General features: G+C 35.5%; 1 protein-coding gene across 5 annotated transcripts in view; it reads right to left on the minus strand.

Moving 5' to 3' along the window:
- Positions 1–23737, minus strand: part of LOC114333433 (band 4.1-like protein 5) — a 174140-nt gene that overhangs the window by 60774 nt on the left and 89629 nt on the right. For 4 of the 5 annotated variants that reach the window (XM_050645568.1, XM_050645566.1, XM_050645569.1 and 1 more), the window contains exons 4-9: positions 16349–16557; positions 9728–9921; positions 5771–5986; positions 4819–4976; positions 354–480; positions 93–292 (exon numbers count right to left, since the gene is read on the minus strand). In XM_050645568.1, the coding sequence (XP_050501525.1) occupies positions 93–292; positions 354–480; positions 4819–4976; positions 5771–5986; positions 9728–9921; positions 16349–16557 (1104 nt within the window). The remainder of the gene's footprint in view (positions 1–92; positions 293–353; positions 481–4818; positions 4977–5770; positions 5987–9727; positions 9922–16348; positions 16558–23737) is intronic. The other variant, XM_050645567.1, reaches the window with a different exon arrangement.

Genomic DNA, 23737 nt, shown 5'->3' on the forward strand with positions numbered 1-23737 from the left:
GAATGATACATATGAACTATTATTATTAGTATTATTACTAAAGATAAAAAGGAATATTATATTAACAGTAAGTTAAAAGAAAATATCCTCACTTTCAGATTCTGTGTTCTCATTCCTCTTGTCATCTCTGGCGATTCCCGAAAGAGATTCCTTTGCTAAGCTCTTGAATAAGAAATCCAGTTGACTGTCTGTATTAGACGGAGTAGGGCTAATTGGCGGCAGAGGACTTGTTGGAGTAGTAGGTTTATTTCTTGGAAGGGTACCAGTTTTGCTGCTTACGGACAAAACGGGGCTAAATGCAAATGTTTAAATAATGAAATATGTTACAAATAATACATAATGATGTTACATACCTATTTGATGAACCACCTCCAATGGAAGTTTTTCCTACAGAACTTACAGATGCTTTACCGAAACTGTTCTGTCCAGCCGAGGTTCGGCCAAAGCTGCTTTGACTTATGAGACCTATTGAATCGGGCCCTAAAATAGCATAAAATCAATTATAATTCATAATAGAACATTATAATAAACTTTAACAAAATGAAAGCATAATTACAATTACATAATCACATTCTTTAAAAACATTTTAAGATAATGGCAGCTTTTAATTTTCTGTCTTAAAGAAGTGACATTTTAACATGTGCTGTTTTATGAAAAAATATCAAAAGGTAATTAGATGCTAAGAATAAATAACTAAAAATTTTTGATTTCTACACTTAACACACAATAGTTATTTTTTTTGAAAAGTCGAAATAGAATTTAATATCATTAGGTTTTGACTGGCAGAATATTAAAAAAAAATTACTATACTGGGAAAATTCCGAAAAATAGCTAATGGCCAAGTACGTAGATACAATTACTAGGGATGTAAGCTAAATGAATAATGGGACCGCAGCCTTGAAATACTCGTAAAATAAAGGATTGAGATGGACAGGACCCCTTTCAATACAATGAAAGCAGTATTATGTAATGAAAAATTGGAAATAGAAATTAGTACTAGAATATTGAGATGATGCGTATTCTCCGTTCTTTCATATGGAGTTGAAGCCTGCCCAATTACTGACGCAATTGAAAAAAGATTTTCCACCTACCTCTACCGAAAGTATACTTTTCCGGACCTGATTGTAGGGAGCAAAGCTGTACTTTTCCTCCCTAGGGAGGAAAATATTTTTCCTCCCTAGGGAGGAAAAGTAAAACTGACGTCATGGTATTTCATTCATGAAATATAACTTATTGACGCCCTGTACAATATCTATTTTCTATTACGTAAGCATCTATACATTTTAACGTTTATTTATAATACGTATTTCGCAGAATGGTAAAAAACAGAAAATTGTTATTTTGATTTAACAATGTTTACATTAATAATTTGACTTATATTTGACAGTTGACAGTTATATTGTACCTACTTGTTGTTAGTTTTAGTTCTAATAAATTTTGTTGGTTATTTACATAAATAAATTAAGTAAAAATGACAAAATTACTTGTTATTTGAGGAAGGTGGAAAAACCATATGTATAACATGGGAGTAAAGTGCCTTTTCCTCCCTTGAATGATTACTGCCCTCCGCTACGCGTCGGGCAGTAAACTTCATTCTCGGGAGGAAAAGTAGCACTTTCCTCCCTTGTTATACAAATAGTTATTACCAGTCAAACATTAACAAAGACGCAAAAGGAAAATACATACCTAACACTATGAAAGAAAGAAAAATGGGCTACTTTGGTCACATATTCAAAAGATGAAACATATGAGCCGATGTGAATTGGTTATACAAGAGAAAGTGGAAGAAAAAAAGAGGACTGGGGAATCCACGTTCGTCCTGGTTGAAAAGATTAAACCAGTGGAGAGGAAAAACAACAATAGAACTCATCAGAACCGCTGCAGACAGGGTAAAATGCAAGATTCGTGCAAATATGATAAGAATTGTGCATTTAATGATAGAAGCATATAATTTGGATCACGTATACTACACATAAAAAGGTTGAAAATTGGATACGAGGCCATCTCAGATTTTACCTTTTACAAAAATGGCGGGCATTCAAAATGGCGACGATACATATGTGACTAATAGCACGATAACTTTTAAACGAAAAGTCCGACTTCAACCAAATTTGGTATATAGATTCTTTTTTTGATGTATAAGATCGAGCTCCTGAACCGGAAGAATCGGTTTACCAGAAGTTGTGTCTTTCCTGATTTTTTATGTAAAAATATGTTGTTTTTTTCAATTCTTTCACCCTGTATATATTAATTTTTCAAAAAGGTAATATCGACATTGAAAAGAGCGTAAAAATATTTTTTAGGAAATATTTTGAACTTTTTAGATATGTTAATTACCGTGTAATAAATGCATAACTTATCTTCACATGTACCTATGTGCGGCAGATTCTTGCAAATATTATAAGAATTATTGTACATTTAATGGTAGAATCATATAATTTGGACCACATATACTACACATACAGTGGTTCAAATTTAGATATGAGGCCATCTCAGATTTTGCCTTTTACAAAACAGGCGGGCATTCAAAATGGCGACTACACATATGTGACTAACAGCACGATAACTTTTGAACGAAAAGTCCGATTTCAACAAAATTTGGTATATAGGTTCTTTTTTGATGTATAAGATCGAACTCTTGAACCGGAAGAATCGGTTTACCAGAAGTTGTGGTTTTCCTGATTTTTTTTGTAAAAATATGTTGTTTATTTTTTCAATGCTTTCACCTTGTATATATTAATTTTTCAAAAAGGTAATACCAGTGTTGAAAAGAGCGTAAAAATATTTTTTAGAAAATATTTTAAACTTTTTAGTTATATTGATTACCATTTAATAAATGCATAACGTATCTTCACATGTAGGTACCTAAGTGCGGTAGATTCGTGCAAATAATAATATAAGAATTATTGTGCATTTAATGGTAGAAGCATAGAATTTGGACCATACATACTACACATACAAAGATTCAAATTTAGATATGAGGCCATCTCAGATTTTGTCTTTTACAAAAATGGCGGGTATTCAAAATGAATCTGCCGCCCATAGGTACATGTGAACGTACGTTATGCATTTATTAAATGGTAATTAACAGAACTAAAAAGTTCAAAATATCTTCTAAAAAATGTTTTTACTCTGTGTTCGATGGCGGTATTACCTTTTTGAAAAATTTATATATACAGGGTGAAAGAATTGAAAAAGAAACAACATATTTTTACATCAAAAAACAGTAAAAACACAACTTCTGGTACACCGATTCTTCCGGTTCAAGAACTCATCAAAAAAAAAAACCTATGTACCGAATTTGGTTGAAATCTGACGTCTCGTTCAAAAGTTATCGTGCTATTAGTCACATATGTATAGTCGCCATTTTGAACGCCATTTTTTTTGTAAAAGGAACAAAAACTGAGATGGCCTCATATCTAAATTTGAACCTTTATATGTGTAGTATATGTGGTCCAAATTATATGCTTCTACCGTTAATTGCACAATAATTCTTATAAATAATATTTGCACGAATCTGCCGCACATAGGTCCATGTGAAGATACGTTATGCATTTTTAAACTGGTAATTAAGGTAACTAAAACGTTCAAAATTTTTCCTAAAACATATTTTTACGCTCTTTTCAATGACGGTATTAACTTCTTGAAAATACAATACATACACGGTGAAAAAATTGAAAAAACAACATATTTTTACATAAAAACAAGGAAAAATACAACTTCTGGTTAACCGATTCTTCCGGTTCAAGACCTCGATCTTATACATCCAAAATATAACCTATATACCAAATTTGGTTGAAATCTGACTTTTCGTTCAAAAGTTATCGTGCTGTTAGTCACATATGTATAGTCGCCATTTTTAATGTCCGCCATTTTTGTAAAAGCCAAAATCTGAGATGGCCTCATACATATCTAAATTTGAACCTTTATATACCTATGTAGTATACTTGTATCAAATTGTACCAAATTATATACTTGTATCATTAAATGCACAATTGTTTCACATATCGGCTGCACTATAAGGATAGAAGAGAGGTTTGTGAGTTGCAACATAATACAATAATTTATTTGGTGGCCGCTCTGTAATATCTCAAGGGTGAAAATTTTATCTATCGCATAATACAGAAGTAAAAACTTCGTTTGTACAATGGTATAAAAAAAGTTTATTAAAAACCATTAAAAGTCATCCAAAACGATTCGCAAAACATTTTCGATCTAGATCAGATCATCTAGTGCGTTCCGCTTAGTACATGAAACTAGCAACCTTATGAAATTGGTAACATCGAGAAATATGGTTTACATGATAACTATATAATATTTATAGCGACTCCAAGTCGATGTTAAAAGATTAAATGTGTTAGGAGTGCTCAGTGTTAGGATTAAAAACTAGAAGTTTTTTATCGAGCAGGGAACCATGTTGCCCTTTGAGCACTCCTAACAAATTTAATCTTTTAACATCGACTTGGAGTCGCTATAAATATTATATAGTTATCATGTAAACCATATTTCTCGATGTTACCAATTTCATAAGGTTGCTAGTTTCATGTACTAAGCAGAACGCACTGAAGATGATCTGATCTAGATCGAAAACGTTTTGCTAATCCTTTTGGATGACTTTTAATGGTTTTTAATAAACAATTTTTTTATACCATTGTACAAACGAAGTTTTTACTTCTGTATGATTTTTTAATTATGGTATACAGCCAGCTATTTTTTATCTATCGCCTTAATTTGATTACTTTATTACTATATCAAAATACGCAAGTCTTTTTATAGTCAAATATTGGACATAATTTCCCTAATACAGCTAAGGTTTACCTGTTGGAGTTGATGGAGTAGGGGTGAGACTCTTGGTTATATCATCCTTAACAGTACAATAAATAGGCTCGCATGCAGATTTCTCGCTACTATTGGAAGATATGTGTTCCCTTTCCCTCTCCCTTTCTCTTAACACATGACTCTGTCTTCTTCCATACCTAAAAGATATAAATATGTAGTGTAAAAATATATATTTTCCGCAAATCGCCAGGAAATTTTGACATTCCTGTCAAAATTTCTTGAAGAAAAAGTCAGGACTTCCTTACTGTAAGGAAATGTCATTTCCTTACTGTAAGGAAATGATATTTCCGTATAGTTGTTAGTGTTAAATTTATAAGCGTCAAGTTTGACAATTCAACCTCAATACGTTTCCATAGTAACCCAAGTAATTTTATTAGGAATTTCAAAGCACCATTTATTTGGGAATAAAATTATCGCGTTTTTTTTAAATCAATCAATATCTGTCGAATTTTAAACGATTTGCGGAAAAATAGTATGTTTACCTCGTAGGAAAAGCCACTGTGTTCCTGGACTCTGTGTTGCTAAGTCTCGGCTTGCGCCTCGACTTAGCAATCTTCACAGTCGTCCAGGAATGTTAAGCTTTTCCTACCCGGTAAACAATGTACTATTTTTGTCATCTTTTAAGTCTGATAATATGAAGGCTATTTGTCTTGACAACGTCAATAGATGCTCTAGAATATAACTCGATTTAAGAACAATATCGGAATGATTATATTGATCGGATCGATTATATTGATCTTGAGAAAGCATATGACTGAGTGCGCCGAAAGTGTGTATGAAATAATGAAGGTGTTCCCGGTAAGTACGTGAAGATGTGAGAAACATGTATAAGAGAGTAACAACTAATCTTAGGACTGGAGTGGAAGAAACTGATAAATTTCATGTGAAAGTAGGATTTCGTATAAATCGAAAGGAATTTAAAACATCTTACCTCTGGCTAGGCTTTCTTTCTAGTTGAACAGTTCGTCTAGCTTTATTTTGGAAAGTACTTTGATATTCCGTTCGACCCGAGTAGCGGAATCTGGAGCCCATCCTGAAAAAATTCTGTCTTGCAGAAGGTCCTTTTACGGGTGCTCGTAAACGGAAGAAACCGTGATGTTCTACGGCGCATTTCCACAAGTGTTTACAAGCTTTTTCGTTATGTAACCTGAAAGTTAAAAAAAAAATTAAATAGGTTTCAACATATAATATACACAGTAGCAAAAAAGTATGGCAACATAGTAATTTCTCGAAATCCGCTAGAACGATTTTGGTGGGTAAGGGTCTTCGAATGCGGCAGACATTATAGTGGTAATTACATTGTTGTCAGATCTTCTGTTTTTCTGGAAATCTAATGAACTTTCTTATTTTAAATGGAACATCCTGTATATTTTTTGCGTTTTGAAGTCCTTAAGAAATACCATTTTTAAAACGTTTTTATATACTTGGCTTAACCAGTGCCAATAAAACATAAACACACACATATACTTGGCTTGGTCTGTGTCACGGTCTCCGCAAATTTTGTAATCCATTTTAAAAATAGTTCTAGACTACTTAGGTACCTGAAATTTTCAGAATAGCTTAGAACTAGCTAACAATGCAATATTTAACTGCTATTATACAGTGTGGTTGATTAGTGGGGTAAAACTCCGTAGATCCGTTATAGTAATACATAGCGATAAAACTTATAACAAAAATTGTAGCCAACTTTGAACTTCACATTACAAAATTAGTTAGATTGTTCGATAACATAATGGCAGATCAAAGTTATGTTTTTTTAAATGGAACACCCTGTATTTTATTTTATATTCGAAATCTTCTTAACTTCTTCATTACAAAAATATAAAGGTTTGGTATGTTATGCAGGGTATTTACAAAGTTATAACTAATTTTATATGAAAATCGTAAAAAGTTTAACTCTCTGTATAAATAAAAATAAGCACAATTGCAATGGTTTATTCATGCCTAATTTTTTTATTTATTGTCAAAATTTTTATAAATGATCGATATTGCTAATTTTCTTTATATTGAATACAGGGTGAGTCAAAACGCAAGTACATTATTTTCTCAGTAATTTTAAATGAAACACCCTGTATTTTATATCACTATCGAAAAGTACCATTACCGTACTTTAATTTTTATATAACATTCCCTATGTCTAAATTAATTAGTTTTCGAGATATTTTCATTTTTCAGAGCAAATTATTAATTATGGGTTTAAATCTTTCCAAATTTTAGGTAAGCCATGACTGAATTGTCTAAAACTGATAATTTATGATTACTGATTATCAATCTGTAATCAAAGTTGGCTACAATTTTTGTTATTAACTTTTATTGCTATCTATTTTTATAACTGATCTACGGAGCTTCAACCCACTAATCAATCACCCTGTATGAATAAATCGATTTTTTTTATTTCAAACTATTTTAAAAATGATCTACAAATCTACAAATTGATGGTGGGTCAGTGACATTAGACCGCAGATCGAGAGTTCCCTAGTTCGAACGCGGCTGATGCGTATCTTTTTTTAATTTTTTTTAATAAATAATTAAAAGTTGATATATTTAAAATCCATATTTTATAAGTTAATTATTATATGTATATAAATATTATATATACCATTTTAAACAACCGTGGTATTATAAAAAGTACTTTTTTATACTAGTGTAATTTTTGGAATTATAATTTTAACAGTTAATACACCTACTAAAAATTCATATTTTATTCTTTCGAAACATGTTGTGACCTGTATACATAACAAAACCGTGTTATGCCTTAATTTCGGAGTTATTGCTACATTTATTAAAAAAAAATTAAACAAATTATAAAAATTCATTTATTCTGCCCGGGTAGGCACTATTTTAGGTTCTTTAAATCATTGGGAACAAAAAAGGTATTTTGTCATTTTCCTCTAAAGTCAATCGTTTCCGAAAAATGACGATTTTTAAGGTTCAAAAACACAAGCCAAAAAATAATTTTTAAAATTACGAAGTACTTTAATTTAAGATCAAAGCTTCTTCGACCAGTTCCCTATAGGAATTTTTGGCACGTTTTATTCTAAAACATTGTTTTTAATTGTTAATGAACCGCATATGAGAGGACGGGCGATCGGGCTGCATTAACAACCAAAAAACAATGTTTTAAAATGAAATAAGATCAAATCACTTATCGGTAGCTGATACAATGAGGTTTGAACTTGAATTTAGGCACGTCGTAGTTTCAAAAATAATATTTTTTACTTATGTTTTTGAACCTAGAAAATCGTCATTTTTGATTTTTGTCAGTTTTAAACTATTTATAACTTGGAAACGATTAACTTTAGAGGAAAATGACAAAAGACTTTTTTGTTCCCAATGATCCAAATATGCTAAAATAATGTCTACCCGGGCCAAAAAACTGATTTTTATAATTTGTGTAAAATTTGTTTTTAGTAAATTTAGCAATCACTCCGAAATTATGACATTTAGGTATAGGGAATATAACATGAAAAATAATCAGTTTTTCTTAGGGATTTCAAAACGCAAAAAATATACAGTATTCCATTTGAAATAAGAAAGTTAATTAGTTTTCCAGAAAAACGGAAGAGCTGACAACAATGTAAATACACTATAATATCGGCCGCATTAAAAGACCCTTACCCACCAAAATGTATAAAAATCGTTTTAGCGGTTTCCGAGAAATTACCGTGTTGCCAGACTTTTGCGCAACCCTGTATATAGATTCTAAGTATTCATTGTCTAAAACAGTCCCGGCGCTAGAGTATAAGGTGTCCTCCTGCAAAACTAGCATAGGCGTCTTTGGTTTTTTTTATAAAATTAGTATTTTGTATAACACCCGCAGAAAAAAGCTGATTTTGGCGCCCCCAAACACAGGCGCCCGCTTGCAATGTATCCCTCGCAGGCCCCTCTTCGCCGGCCCTGTCTAAAACTATATTAATTATTCGTTCTTGTATTTCCGCAACCTTCGTCAGTAAGAAAACTCCGCCCGTTTCTGCAACGCTTTGATAATGCCTGACATTCGCTCGAAACACACACTAAGAATTTTGAACGTACGATGGTTGAAATCTACATAGTGGCTCGAGCAATTATATGGAATATTTCTCCCTTCGCTGAACGTTTTAAGCGGTGAAGGGAGAAAGATTTCATATGATTGCTCGAGCCACTATGTAGATTTCAACAATTCGCACTGTCAAAATTCTTAGTGTGTGAAACAAGCGATAGCCGCAGGTGAAATATTTGAAAACGTTTCTGAACATAAAGTTACCATACTTAAAGTCGCGGCAGATTATCATGCACGAATAGCTCCCATAAGAACCTCAAAACCTGATACAACACAACATATGTGCAGCTTTTCTGCGCTGCTGCAGATAAGGTAAAGATTGCCATGATGATCGCTAACATTCGTCACGAATAAACACATCAAGAAGAAGTAGTAAATTTAAGACACCATAGTTTTCGCAGAAAAATGGAAGATTGTAGATACAAATTGAATCGTGCATCTACGAATTATTGAGGAATCACTAACTGAATTTCGAAAACTAGAAGGAAACACCGATGATATTGCTGAGAATACAATTCAAAAGGAATCCTACTTCTATAGGGAAAAAAATGAAAACGGCAACATACAGTATCCTAGTGGAATAAAAAAATGTTACGAATCAGTGAAACAAGGCAAACATAATGTAGTGAAAAGATCACATACACCCGACAATTTATTAAGTAAAAAAAAATGTAATAAAATCCTCAGGGTCAAAGATATTCCATATACACTACCTAACCACATAACATCTCGTTAACATAAATGGAAATTTGATTATAGATTAGATACATCGATCATATCTTCAGATCGACTCAGAGAAAAACTCTGGGTTTTTGTATGAATTAAAGATTATATGTATACCTATCTTACCTGAATACAAACGTGTGTTCTTGTTCTCTGCCTTGATCATCGTCTTCCACTACCACCAATGTTAACTTTTTCTTCTTAAAATTTAGTTTTCCAATTTTAGGCCAGAAGAATAGACCTATCTTTTGATTTGGCTCTTCAAATACAAGTATTCCCGTTGGTGTCAATCCTAACCTGTATTCCATACTGTCCTTACCCTAAGAACAAAATCACTATAGGTACATTTCTATACTATTTCGGATTGGTACGATAGCTTTAGACTAGAAACCTCAGAGATATAAAAAACACATTCACCAAATACAATATTTCTTTAAATATAAATTGTGGATTATATTCATGAAACAAATACATACTACATACATGAGAATTTATAACGATAATAGTAAGGAGGGTAAGGTGTAATAGTACCTAATAAAACTTAAATTTGTTTAAACAGAAGCTTCATAAAGTGTTATTGAATTGGGAACGTGCCTTTGACAGCTTACCTCATGATACTATATGGAAAATTTTAGAGCCAAGAAACATCTCGCATAAAATAATTTCCATTATAAACTGAGGCGAAATGCAGCGTGACACAAAATGGGATCAACAGTGACGACTTTGACGAACTTACTGGAGTCAGACAGGGATACGTACTTTTTCCGTTTCTTTTTACCATAGCTATATGTTCTCTTCAAACTAGATGCCGCCACAGGAGGGATACTAGGCGATCTAGAATACGCCGACATTATCTCCGCATTAGGTTTTTTTACAGGGTTGGGTAGTTAACCTTTTGTTATGAGAGCTACAAAGAAAGAAACCGGATGGTTTCTTCTAATCTAGGATGAACTCGCAAACGAAATAAGGATAATGATTTAAAAATTTGCACGTGGAACGTAAGAAGCCTTTATCAGCCTGGAGTCACGGCTCTGCTCATACAAGAAATGAATAAAGCAAAAGCAGATATCATTGCTTTACAGAAAATGAGGTGGACTAGCTCAGGCATCATGGAAAACAATAACTGCAATATTTACTACCGTGGACATCCTACCCGACACGAATTTGGTACCGGATTTATTGTAATGTACAGTAAGGGAAAAAACCCTTATAATATAATATGTATCCAAAAAATGTATATAACTTAGGCATAATTAGGTCGTTACAGAAGGTGTTGTTTTTATAATCACAAACAAAGCGAAGGTTGATTGATAGAGTTTGTTTGGGTAACCTCGCAAGTAAGTAACGATACTTACCTACCGTTTACTTTTAAAGTCCAAAATAAAGAAAGATATAAAAAGCCCGAAGAGGGGGTAAAATAGATTATTAAGATTACTATTATAGTAGCAGTCGTGCGAGATGGGTGTCTGAACGACTACCCCGCGAAACATCTTCTTAACCTTACGTTTATGGATGTTGTAAACTTCAAATTAGAAAACTGAAAGATCCCAATGTTCAACTGAAGGTGAGTGAAAACCTCAATACAAAGATGCTAAAATGCAGAAATGCAGGAACTATAGATGAAAGTCTAACCATCATACAAGAAACAGTGAGAGAAATAAAAGAACAACACCTGAAGAAAGATACAGAGAAACGGAAATTATGGATGACCGATGAAATACTCGAGCTTATGGATCAGAGAAAAAAAGAACAAAGAAAATCTCAAAGAATATAAAAGAATACGTCAGAAGAAAGATAAGAGAAGCAAAAGAGAAACAAAAAACAGAACAATGTCAAGAAATAGAGGAGTATCAGAGTCGATATGACAATTTCAATGTCCATCGAAAGGTGAAGGAAATAGCTGGAAAGTTCCGAAAACACAGCAGCGGAAAAATAACAGATGATGAAGGCAATCTTGCCATAACCAAAGAAGATAAAAAAAAGAAAGTATGGGAAGAATACTTGGGGAAACTTTTCCACGACCTTAGAACAGGAAAAGAACCCACCACTGAAGATAATTCAGGTCCCGAAATCCTACCAGAAGAAGTAACCACAGCCATCAGACAAATGAAGGATGGAAAGGCACCGGGACTTGATGAAATACCTGCAGAACTGCTAAAGCTATTAGATGGAGCACAAATAAAAATAATAGCTGAAATATTTAATAAAATCCAAACAGATATGAATCCGAAAAAGTCCCCAGGGTTCGACTTAATCACTGCAAGAATTTTAAAAGAACTTCCCAAGAAAGGCGTGCAATATTTGACACAGATTTTTAACGCAATCTTAAGAACTGGTTACTATCCCCTTTTGTGGAAAGTGGCACAAATCATCTTAATACCCAAACCAGGCAAGCCTGTAGAAGAAGTTAAGTCCTATAGACCTATCAGTCTACTTTCAGTGATGTCAAAGGTTTTTGAAAAACTCTTACTAGACAGATTACAGCCAATCCTCGTGGAAAAGCAGCTAATACCCAACCACCAGTTTGGATTTAGACAACAACATGCTACCACCGAGCAAATTCATCGAGTCTGCAATTCCATAAACAAAGCCTTAGAAGAGAAGCAATACTGCTCTGCAGCCTTTTTGGATGTCTCGCAGGCTTTTGATAAAGTCTGGCACACTGGCTTGCTATACAAAATAAGAAAAGTCCTTCCTCTCAACTACTTTCTAATCCTCAAGTCCTATCTCTCCGACCGCCATTTCCTTGTAAAAGTTAAAGATCAGTGCACTAACTTATATCCAATCAACGCTGGAGTACCTCAGGGTAGTGTCCTTGGACCAGTTCTCTACCTACTCTACACAGCAGATCTTCCTACAAGCCAAAACATCATCACAGCCACATATGCAGATGACACAGCAATCATTGCAGCTCACTCAAACCCGTACATCGCCTCGCAACTGCTCCAGACAAATCTCGACAGTATAAATATCTGGTTACAAACATGGCGAATTAAAGTAAACGAAAGCAAGTCAGTACATATAACGTTCACTAATCGAAAAGATACGTGCCCAACCGTCTCAATAAATAATCAAGTACTACAACAAAAGGATGACGTAAAATACCTAGGTATGCACTTGGACCGCAGATTAACGTGGAAGAAACACATATTCACGAAAAGAAAACAGTTGGGTCTGAAACTCAATAAAATGTACTGGCTGATAGGAAAAAGGTCACAACTGAGTTTGTACAATAAAATTTTAGTATACAAGGCAGTGATTAAGCCAATATGGAGCTATGGTATCCAACTGTGGGGATCTGCGTCGAGATCCAATATCGACATCCTGGAGAGATTCCAATCGAAAACCTTGCGCATTATCACAAATGCACCGTGGTACATGCCCAATGAACACATCAATCGTGATCTCCAAATGAAGACTGTCAAAGAAGAAATTGCCAGTTACGCCCAAAAATACGACATCCGACTACAAAACCACCCCAACAGGCTAGCGAAGAACCTAATGAGACCCCAGGCAAACAGAAGGCTAAAGCGCCACACTCCAAGCGATCTACGAACAAGATTTTAAATTTTAAATTTTCAAAAATATTTTATTTATTATAGAGTTTTATTTATAGGGTTTTATTTATTAGTCACAAATAATTTTGTTAAGTACTAAAATTATGATTTTATAGGATATTGTCACTGGACAGTCTCCTGCAAGTCTCTTTTAATTGTTAAACAATTTACTTATTGTAATCATTATTACAGATTGTAAATAAATGGGATGTTAAAAAAAAAAAAAAAAAAAAATATTTAATGACATATACAAGGCAGGAAAAATACCAACAGAGTGGCTCAAATCTGAGTTTACACCGTTGCTCAAAAAACCAGGAGCAAAAGTTTGTGAAGACTATAGGACCATAAGCCTAATGAGTAATCTTCTCAAGCTGTTTTTAAAAGTCATCCATAATAGAATTTACCGAACACGCGAAGAACAAATTGCGCCCAATCAGTTTGGATTTGTGAACGCCGTTGGTACGAGGGAGGCTTTATTTAGCGTGCAGGTGTTGTTTCAGAAATGTAGAGATGTCAGCTGTGATGTTTTTGCATGCCTGATTGACTACAAAAAGGCTTTCGATAGAGTCCGACATGAACAAATGATGGAAGTGCTGAAGAGGACAGGGATTGATGGAAGAGACCTGAAAATAATAGCTAACCTGTATTGGAATCAATCAGCAGTGCTCCGAATAGATGGAGAATATACAGATCAGGTCAAAATCTTAAGGGGAGTGAGACAGGGATGCATAATTTCAGCGCTGATATTCAATCTGTACTCAGAGCACATTTTTGAAGAAGCTCTAAAAGATATTGATGAAGGCATCTCAATAAATGGAGTCAAGCTAAGTAACCTGTGGTATGTAGATGATACAATAGTGTTTTTCAATACCATAGAAGGGCTGCAAAACTTAATGAATAAAATAATTGAAACCGGTAGAACATATGGACTAGAGATAAACATCAGCAACACCAAGCTAATGATCATCAGCAAGCAAAACATAACTGGAGTAAATCTGTATGTGAACCAAATGAGAATTGAACGTGTCTCACAATACAACTATTTGGGCACTATAATCAATGAGTCGTGGGACAATACTCAAGAGATTAAATGTCGCATCGGGAAGGCAAAGAGTGCATTCTTGACTATAAGCTCTGTGTTCAAGAGCCATGACATCACTCTAAAAACAAAAATAAGGCTCCTTAAATGTTACGTGTACTCAGTGCTTCTATACGGAGTAGAAACGTGGACCTTGAAAGCGGAAACTCTATCGAAACTTCAAGCTTTTGAGCTATGGTTGTACAGAAGGATCCTGAAGATATCATGGACAGACAAAGTCACCAATGAAGGAGTACTACGGAGGATGAACACAACCGCAGATTTAGTCAACATCGCGAAGGGCCGTAAGCTGCAGTACTTAGGGCATATAATGAGAAATCAAGGCAGATACGAGCTACTCCAGTGCATTTTACAAGGTAAAATTGAAGGAAAAAGGGCCCCAGGACGAAGAAGAATATCCTGGCTTGCTAACCTGAGAGCATGCTATAGAAAGACCTCAACACAACTATTCCGTATAGCAACTAACAAAGTCATCATAGCCAGAATGATCGCCAACGTTCGGAACGGACAATCACCCTAAGAAGAAGAAACTTTAAATAAAAGTATAGTTTAGAGTCAGTGTTTTCCTAAGTTCCGATAGTTGGCTCCCTTCCCGTCCCTTAAGGACCCAACACGACAGTATGCGGCAAGGTCAAACATAGTGTAATTGATTTCAAAGTTATTGATCAGAGAATATGTCGAATATGACTTAAAGGGAAGTTCGCTAATGTTAGGATAATTAGGATCCATGCTCCAACGGAAGAAAAAGAAGATGATGAAAAAGACATGTTCTATGAGGCACTAGACCGGGAGTACGATGAATGCCCAAAAAATGACATCAAAATAATAGTAGGAGACTTTAATGCCAAAGTCGGAAGAGAGAATATATTTTCTCCCACCATCGGAAAAGAGAGCCTACACGTAGACTCTAATGATAATGGTCCCAGAATCATAAATTTTGAGATGTCTAAGAATATGGTAATAGCCGGGACACGATTTCCCCATAAATATATACATAAGAGAACTTGGAAATCTCTTGATAATGAAAAGATTAACCAAATAGATCATATTATAATCATTGATGCAAGACACTGCTTTAACTTATTAGATGTTAGGTCTTTTAGGAGAGCAAACATAGATAGTGATCACTATTTGGTTAAAGCACGATTTAAAGAGAGAATGTCCAATTAAAAAAATCGACATTAATAAACTAAAAGATCCCGACATAGCAAACGTATACAGATAGAAAATGGAAGATGAAGTAAGGACAGAAAACTTAGAAGAAGAAGAAGAAGAAGACATTAACCAACTGTGGACAAATATACGAGTTATTATAAATCGGTTGAAACATTGGGCAACACCAGGCCAGACAAACGAAATTATTGGTTTGATCATGAGTGCGAAATGGCCACCAATAGAAAGAACGCAGCATTTCAAAAAACCATCGACGCAGGTTGTACACGGAGAAAAAAAGAAGAATATAGACATCTTAGAAGAGAGGAAAAACGTATCCATCGACGTAAGAAGAGGGAATACAAAGTTTATTTGATGAAAATGAAACGATAAAATACTACAAATCCTTAAATAATAGCCGTCGAGAATTTAAACAACGATTAAAAATTCGTAGAGACACTAACGGTGAAATTCTACATGACAAAAACTCAGTTCTTCACAGATGGGCACAACATTTCAGCGAACATCTAAATATAAACGATATTGAAGAAGGTTACAACTTAGAAAATCAACAAAATCTGCATCATCAACTACACAGCGAAGACCCAACAAGAGAAGAAGTGTCAAATGCCATCCTAAAACTCAAAGACAATAAAGCCCCAGGAATCGATGAAATCTGTTCGGAAATGTATAAAAAAGGTGGTGGTCAACTATTTGCGGCAATCCATAAATTACTAGTACTTTTATGGCAGAATGAACTGATACCAGAAGATTGGCTAAAGGGAATAATAATATGTCCGTTGCATAAAAACGGTAATCAACTGGATTGTAAGAACTATAGAGGCATTACTTTGCTAGCATCTGGGTATAAAATCTTCGTTAATTTATTGTTTGAAAGACTGAAACTTTTCACAAAATTCAAGCACATTGTTAACTTACCAAAACTGTATGCATATCTACACCATACATTTCTAACCATTTTACTTCGTTTAAATAGCTTTGCTCGGCATTAGCGGGTGTCAGGCCCTTACACTTTTTAAATTCTTCCAGAATTTCTATTTCCATCTCTTCCGTTTGGTTCGGAACAAACCTGAACTCCGAAACAGTTGCAGGTGTATGTTGTGTTTCATCATAATCACCAAGTTCAGCTAAAAATTCAAAATATACAGTTTGCTAAATTCTTGTTTAAACCTGAATCATTATAAAATCACATATTTTTAACGTAGAAGACACAATAAAAATTAATCTTCTTTCAAATTATTTATATGTGTACATTGTTTTTCGTTGCCCACCTTTTATGTATTTAATGTCTTGACGAAAATAATACCTACACAATTTCAATACTTTTTTAAGAAGAGGTTGTTAGGTAGCTTATGAAAACGAAAATATACAGGTATTCTATTAAAAATAAATATTATGGACTTTGCTAGGCTTCCGTGGATCACTCTGTAAATTTAAAATTATGGATAAAAAAGCGTAAATAAAAATCGACGGGTCTCAACATTTTTTATAATTTTTTAAAACGAGGACTTTTTTTTATAAATTTTTAAAATAATTTTATTCCACAAGTGAGTTCTATCCTATAAAATAATATTGAACATGGAATATTTTTGAGTATACAGGGTGTTAGTAAATAAGTATGAAAAATTTTAAGGGCTAATTCTACATGAAAAATTAATGCCGGTTTGCTCTATAAACATATGTCCGCAAATGCTTCGTTTCCGAGATACGGGGTGTTGAAATTTTTATTTCAAACTGAAAATTTATTTATTGCTCTAAGACCAGTTGAGCTATAAAAATGAAATTTGGTGAGTTTTAGAAGGTAGTTATTTCGCATTTTTTGACATACAACTAAGCATTTTGTATTTATCATTGGCGCGCCTACGGGTAACGGTCTGAATTTTTTTAAAGAAAAAAATAGTACGCCACTGAGATATTTCGAACTAAAAATTATTTTTAAATTCCACGTCTAATTTGTGATAAAAAACCTCTCTTGCCTTTTTTTCATTTGGTGCACCGTTTTTATGCAGAAAAATAAAACATCTTGACGCGTATTTTTCATTTTTTAATACATTATCAAGCAATATCCAATATAATAATACTAAACTGGAACAATAACAGAAAATATTACTAATGAGATTTTAACTATGTGCAGAGCTACAACAAATGTTAAAAATGACCTTCTTTAGGGGTTACAAAAGAATTTTATATTTATCATTGGCGTGCGTACGGGTAATGGTCTAAATTTTTTTAAGAAAAAAATAGTACGCCACTGAGATATGTCAAACTAAAACTTATTTTTGAATTCCTCGTTCAATTTACGACCAAAAATCTTTCTTGCCTTTTTTTTCATACAAGGCGCCGTTTTTATACAAAAAAATAAAACATCTTAACGCTTACGAAGTATTTGAGGTAGTTTCCATATGCATAGAAACTTAGTTCAAATACTTTGTAAACGTTAAGATGTTTTATTTTTTTGCAAAAAAACGGCGCTGCATATGAAAAAAAGGCTAGAAAGATTTTTTGTCTTAAATTAAACCAGCAATTCAAAAATGATTTTTAATTTGACATATCTCAGTGGCGTACTATTTTTCTCTTAAAAAAATTCAGACCATTACCCGTACGCGCGCCAATGATGAATATAAAATTCTTCTGTAACCTCTAAAGGAAGTCATTTTTAACAATTGTTGTAGCTCTGCACCTAGTTAAAATCTTATTAGTAATATTTTCTGTTATTATTCCAGTTTAGTATTATTATATTGGATATTTCTTGATAATGTATTAAAAAAATGAAAAATACGCGTCAAGATGTTTTATTTTTCTGCATAAAAATGGTGCACCATATGAAAAAAGGCAAGAAAGGTTTTTTATCACAAATTAGACGTGGAATTCAAAAATAATTTTTAATTCGAAATATCGCAGTGGCGTACGTTATCTCCAGTAGTTTTTCTTTAAAAAAATTCAGACCATTACCCGTAGGCGCGCCAATGATAAATACAAAATGATTAACTGTATGTCAAAAAATGCGAAATAACTACCTTCTGTGACGCTATTTATAACAGTCTGCTCACAGATTGGCCTATCCTGACTGAACAATCTAGTCGTTACTGAAGAACGCGCGAAACAGCTATTCCTTTTCCACGGCGTTCGGGGCGAACGCTGCCGAAGTAAATTAGGAAATAAATAGGACTGAAATTCAAGCACAGGCCAGTCAGTCAACGAACGAGTCGCGACGCGTAATATAATTGTACTCGATTCGGATTTAATGAAATGTATATATTAGTTATCGTTATGTTTAGTTAATTAAATCATAAATTTGAGTTGTAAATAAATTAGATGTGTTAGTTGGTGTTATTTGTAATCATTAAAAATAAATAAGTGATGTAAATAAAATAATATAAGTAAGTCTTCCTTTATTTAAATTAAACTTAGTGACTAAAGATATAAATAAATAAAATAGTAGAGTCAATCGCGTAACAAAATGGTGTCAGAAGTGAGGATACTTGAAATAAATATCAACGTAAATTTTCGGTTTAAATAGAGTGTGGAACCTTTAAAAATAAATAAAATATAAATCGTAATAAATAAAGTGTGTGATCATGTCTACCTTGTGTAAGCTAAAAATTGCAGACCTGAGACTTGAATTGGAAGAAAGGGATCTGAGTGCTACTGGGAAGAAGGCTGATCTGGTCGAACGTCTAAAGAACGCTCTTCAGGAAGAGGGTAAAGATCCAGAAACCTATTTGTTTGAAGACAAGCATGCTGCTGTGATCTCGTCGATTTCGAAGGTTTCGACAGACATTACATTGTTAGAGAACAAAGTTTCTAGTGAAATCTCCCAAGTTTCGACAGACATTACATCGTTAGAGAACAAAGTTTCTAGTGAAATCTCCCAAGTTTCGACAGACATTATATCGTTAGAGAACAAAGTTTCTAGTGAAATTTCGAAAGTTTCGGGTGATATTTCATCCCTTGACAGCAAAATGACTAACGAGATCTCTAAAGTCACTTCGGATTTTGACGACAAGATATCGTCCATAAAATCTACTTTTGAAGAAAAGATCAAGGAATTAGAAAAGAAAATGGAGGAAACGGAAAAAGCAGACAAAGGGATGGAACCCATCTTAACAGACATTAAAGATGATGAAACCAAATACAAATTGGAGCCACGGTCGATAGTTGAAGGGAGTGTAGGTCTTGCTCGTGTTAAGGTGCCAAATTTCGACGGAAAGTCTTCCTGGAACAGTTATGTGAAACAGTTCGAAGCAGGTGCAAGAGCGAACGGATGGTCTGAAAAAGACAAAGCTGTAAACCTGGTTATTGCTCTTCGAGGAGAGGCTTTAGATGTACTTGAGACCATAGCAGTAGAGGAAACTAATGATTATGAACAACTTATGAAGAGACTAAACATGCGCTATGGGCAGGAACATTTGGAGTATGTCCATCAGGCGCGGCTTAAAAATCGACGACAAAAGAAAGATGAAGCTCTTCAAGAATACGAGGTCGATATTGCCAGGTTAGTACGGTATGCATATCCAACAGCTCCCGAAGACATGATGGAAAAGTTGGCTGTTCAAACATTCATTGATGGCCTCCGTGATCATGAAATGCAAAGAACACTGCGGTTAGCTCGTCACAAGACGCTGGTCGATGTCTTGTCTGCCGCCCTCGAATACGAATCAGCTACCCAGGCCTCTGGCGGGTACAGTAAAGTTAGGGCCGTGAAAGAGGAAGAGGATGAAGACAAACTTGACCAGCTGGTAAATATGGTGAAAGGCTTTACATCGAAGAAAACGAAGACCATGAATTGCTGCAATTGTGGTGAAAAGGGGTACGCACGGAGTTTAAGGAAGAACGCAAATCAAGAAACTCACCAGCAGGAAGTAAGAGAACGCACAGACCCTAGGGGGGCAGCCTCGACTCAGAACTCCTCTAAAGACCATCTAATACTAATAGCTTCTTTGAAATGTCGTGAAGATAATGTATATGTAGATGGAGAAATAAATGGTAAAAATTATACATTGTTGGTGGATACCGGAGCGACCAGGACCATTATACGACCGTCAGTTATAAACAGTCGTAAGAAACTCTTACCAACGAGGTTGCGACTGCGGACTGCCACAGGTGAAAATGCCAACATCCACGGAGAAATCCAGATACAATTGGGGATTGGAGCAGAAAAGTTCGTCCATACTGTCATAGTTGCAGACCTGAATGAATTTGCGTGGATTTCAATTGGATTTTAAGAACAGGGTAATCAAAGTTGGCAACGAGGAGGTATTTCTTCATCCACATGATGACAGCACTATGCTAGCAGCTATTAGAGAAGATACAGTTGTGCCTGCGAGGAGTGAAACGATCATCGTAGCGTGGCTACAGGGAATTGTGGAAGAAGGAACACCTGTTATGATGGAGCCATGGAACCACGACGAGGAGGTTGGCCGAGGAATCATAATTGGAAAGGAATTGGTTACTTCTGATAAAGAAATTCCCGTGAGATTGATTAATGTCAATGACTACCCGGTGACCATCAAGAAGGAGACAAAAGTAGGAACTTGTGTACCCGTGACGTCCATAATCCGTCAGACGACAACATCAGATAATTCCAACGACAAGTTCGACCAAATAGTTGCAGTTGAAGGCCAGTCTCTAAACCAAGTAGAAAAAAGGAAATTAAGGGAATTTCTTCGGCAATATCGTGGCATATTCGTACCGAAAGGAGGAAAGACAGGAAGAACGACAGTTGTCAAACATAAAATTGACACTGGTACCGCTAGGCCAATTCGTCAAACAGCTCGACGATTACCACAGGCGAAGAGAGAGGAAGCTGAAAGGATTGTTCAAGAAATGAGGAAAGACGGGGTGATAGAACCTTCTACGAGCCCATGGGTCTCTCCAGTGGTCCTGGTCAAGAAGAAAGATGGAACCACGAGGTTCTGTGTGGACTACCGTTTGTTGAATAATGTTACCAAGAAAGATAGTTATCCTCTGCCTCGGATCGACGACACGTTGGACACATTGGCTGGAAGTAAATTGTTTTCTACGTTGGACTTGAAGTCTGGATATTGGCAGGTAGAAATGGATCCAGTGGACAAGGAGAAGACGGCCTTCACGACAGGATCTGGATTATGGGAATTCAACGTTATGCCGTTTGGACTCTGTAATGCTCCTGCGACATTTGAAAGGCTTATGGAAAATGTGTTGAGAGGGTTATCTTGGAAGACGTGCCTGGTGTATTTAGACGACATAATCGTTTTGGGGGAGACGTTTGAAGACCACCTGAAGAATTTAGAAGACGTTTTTAATCGACTTAAAGCTGCCCAGTTAATGTTAAACCCCAAGAAATGCCAGCTATTTCAAAGTAAAGTCAATTATCTAGGCCATATAGTCAGCAAAGAAGGAGTGGCCGTGGACAAAGGAAAAATCGATTCCATTAAGGAATGGCCGGAACCAACTGATAAACATCAAGTGAGAAGTTTTCTGGGACTATGTACTTACTACCGGAGATTCATTAAGAAGTTTGCAGATATCGCTAAGCCATTAACGCGACTTACAGAGGAAGCAAGGGATTATTGCTGGGATAGAGACTGCCAAACAGCCTTTGAAACTTTGAAGAGGCATTTAATTACAGCGCCAATATTAGGGTATCCACTGCCAGAAGGAGAGTTCATCCTAGATACGAATGCAAGCAATGTGGGAATTGGAGGAGTGCTGTCGCAGATCCAAGGAGGACAGGAACGAGTCCTTGGATATTTTAGTAAAGTGCTTTCAAAACCTGAACGAAATTATTGCGTCACGAGAAGAGAACTTCTAGCAGTAGTGAAATCAGTAGAACACTTCTATGGAAGGAAGTTTCTAATCCGAACCGACCATGCCGCCCTTAAATGGTTAATGCAGTTTAAGAATCCAGAGGGTCAGATAGCCAGATGGATTGAACGACTTCAGGAATACGATTTCAAGATCGAGCATCGGGCCGGAGTTAGCCACAGGAACGCTGATTCTCTATCTAGAAGACCGTGTCCAGCAGAATGTTCCCATTGCAACAAAACAGAGTCAAAGGAAGCAGCAGTACTAAGAACAACAGTGGTCAACGACGAGTGGACGCCTACCAAGATCAAGGAAGAACAAGAAAAAGATCCAGTTTTACAGAAGATTCGAAAGTGGAAAGAAGAAAATCGTCGACCATCTTGGCAAGAAATATCAAGCCTAGGCTCAGTAGTTAAGACGTATTGGGCCCAGTGGGACTCATTTATCTTGGAAGACAGCCTGCTTAAACGAGTAATAGAAAATGATGATGGTTCAGTGAGGAGAACACAGTTGGTGATTCCAAAGAGCAGAGTAGCCGAAGTACTTCGTCAGTTACACGACAGTCCATCAGGAGGGCTTCAGAGAATTCGGGAACGATTTTATTGGATGAATAGCTCCGACGATGTGAAGGACTGGTGTAAGAAATGTACTACCTGTGCTACAAGTAACGGACCCTACCGGAAAAGAAAGGCTCCTATGAGACAGTACAATGTTGGAAGTCCGTTTGAAAGAATAGCTTTGGATATTGCCGGGCCATTTCCAGAAAGTGACAATGGATGCAAATACATGTTGGTGGTAATGGATTACTTCACGAAGTGGGTGGAGATCTACGCAATTCCAGACCAGAAGGCCGCCACTATTGCAGATGTTTTAATCTCAGACTGCATCAGCCGATTTGGAGTACCTCTGGAGATCCATAGTGACCAAGGAAGGAACTTTGAGAGCGATCTATTTCAAGGAATCTGTGATAAACTAGGCATGAAGAAGACAAGAACCACGGCCTATCACCCGCAATCGGATGGAATGGTGGAGCGTATGAATAGGACAGTCGGCAAGTATTTGACAAAGATGGTGTCCAATCATCAACGAGACTGGGACCAGTACCTTCCGTTCTTCGCAATGGCCTATAGATCTGCTGTTAATGAATCAACTGGCCAAACACCAGCAAAAGTCCTATTTGGACGTGAGATGCGTCTACCCTGTGATCTAGAGTTTGGATGTCGACCTGGAGAAGATGTTGCTGGTGAGGATTACGTGAATGAATTACGAAGAAGAATGGACGATATACATGAGTTGGTCCGTTCTAATCTTCAGATCGCTAGCGACCGAATGAAGAAACGATACGATACCCAAGCTGAGAAGGGATGTTTCAAGGAGAACGACAAAGTCTGGCTTTATAATCCAAAGAAGCGAACAGGTTGTTCTCCCAAGTTGCAGCAGTTCTGGGAAGGTCCGTACCTCATTGTCAAGAAAATCAATGACGTTATCTACCGAATAAGCAAGATTCCTAGGGGAAAGCCG

Source organism: Diabrotica virgifera, chromosome 3 (genome assembly GCF_917563875.1).
Source record: "Diabrotica virgifera virgifera chromosome 3, PGI_DIABVI_V3a".
Lineage (NCBI taxonomy): Eukaryota > Metazoa > Arthropoda > Insecta > Coleoptera > Chrysomelidae > Diabrotica > Diabrotica virgifera.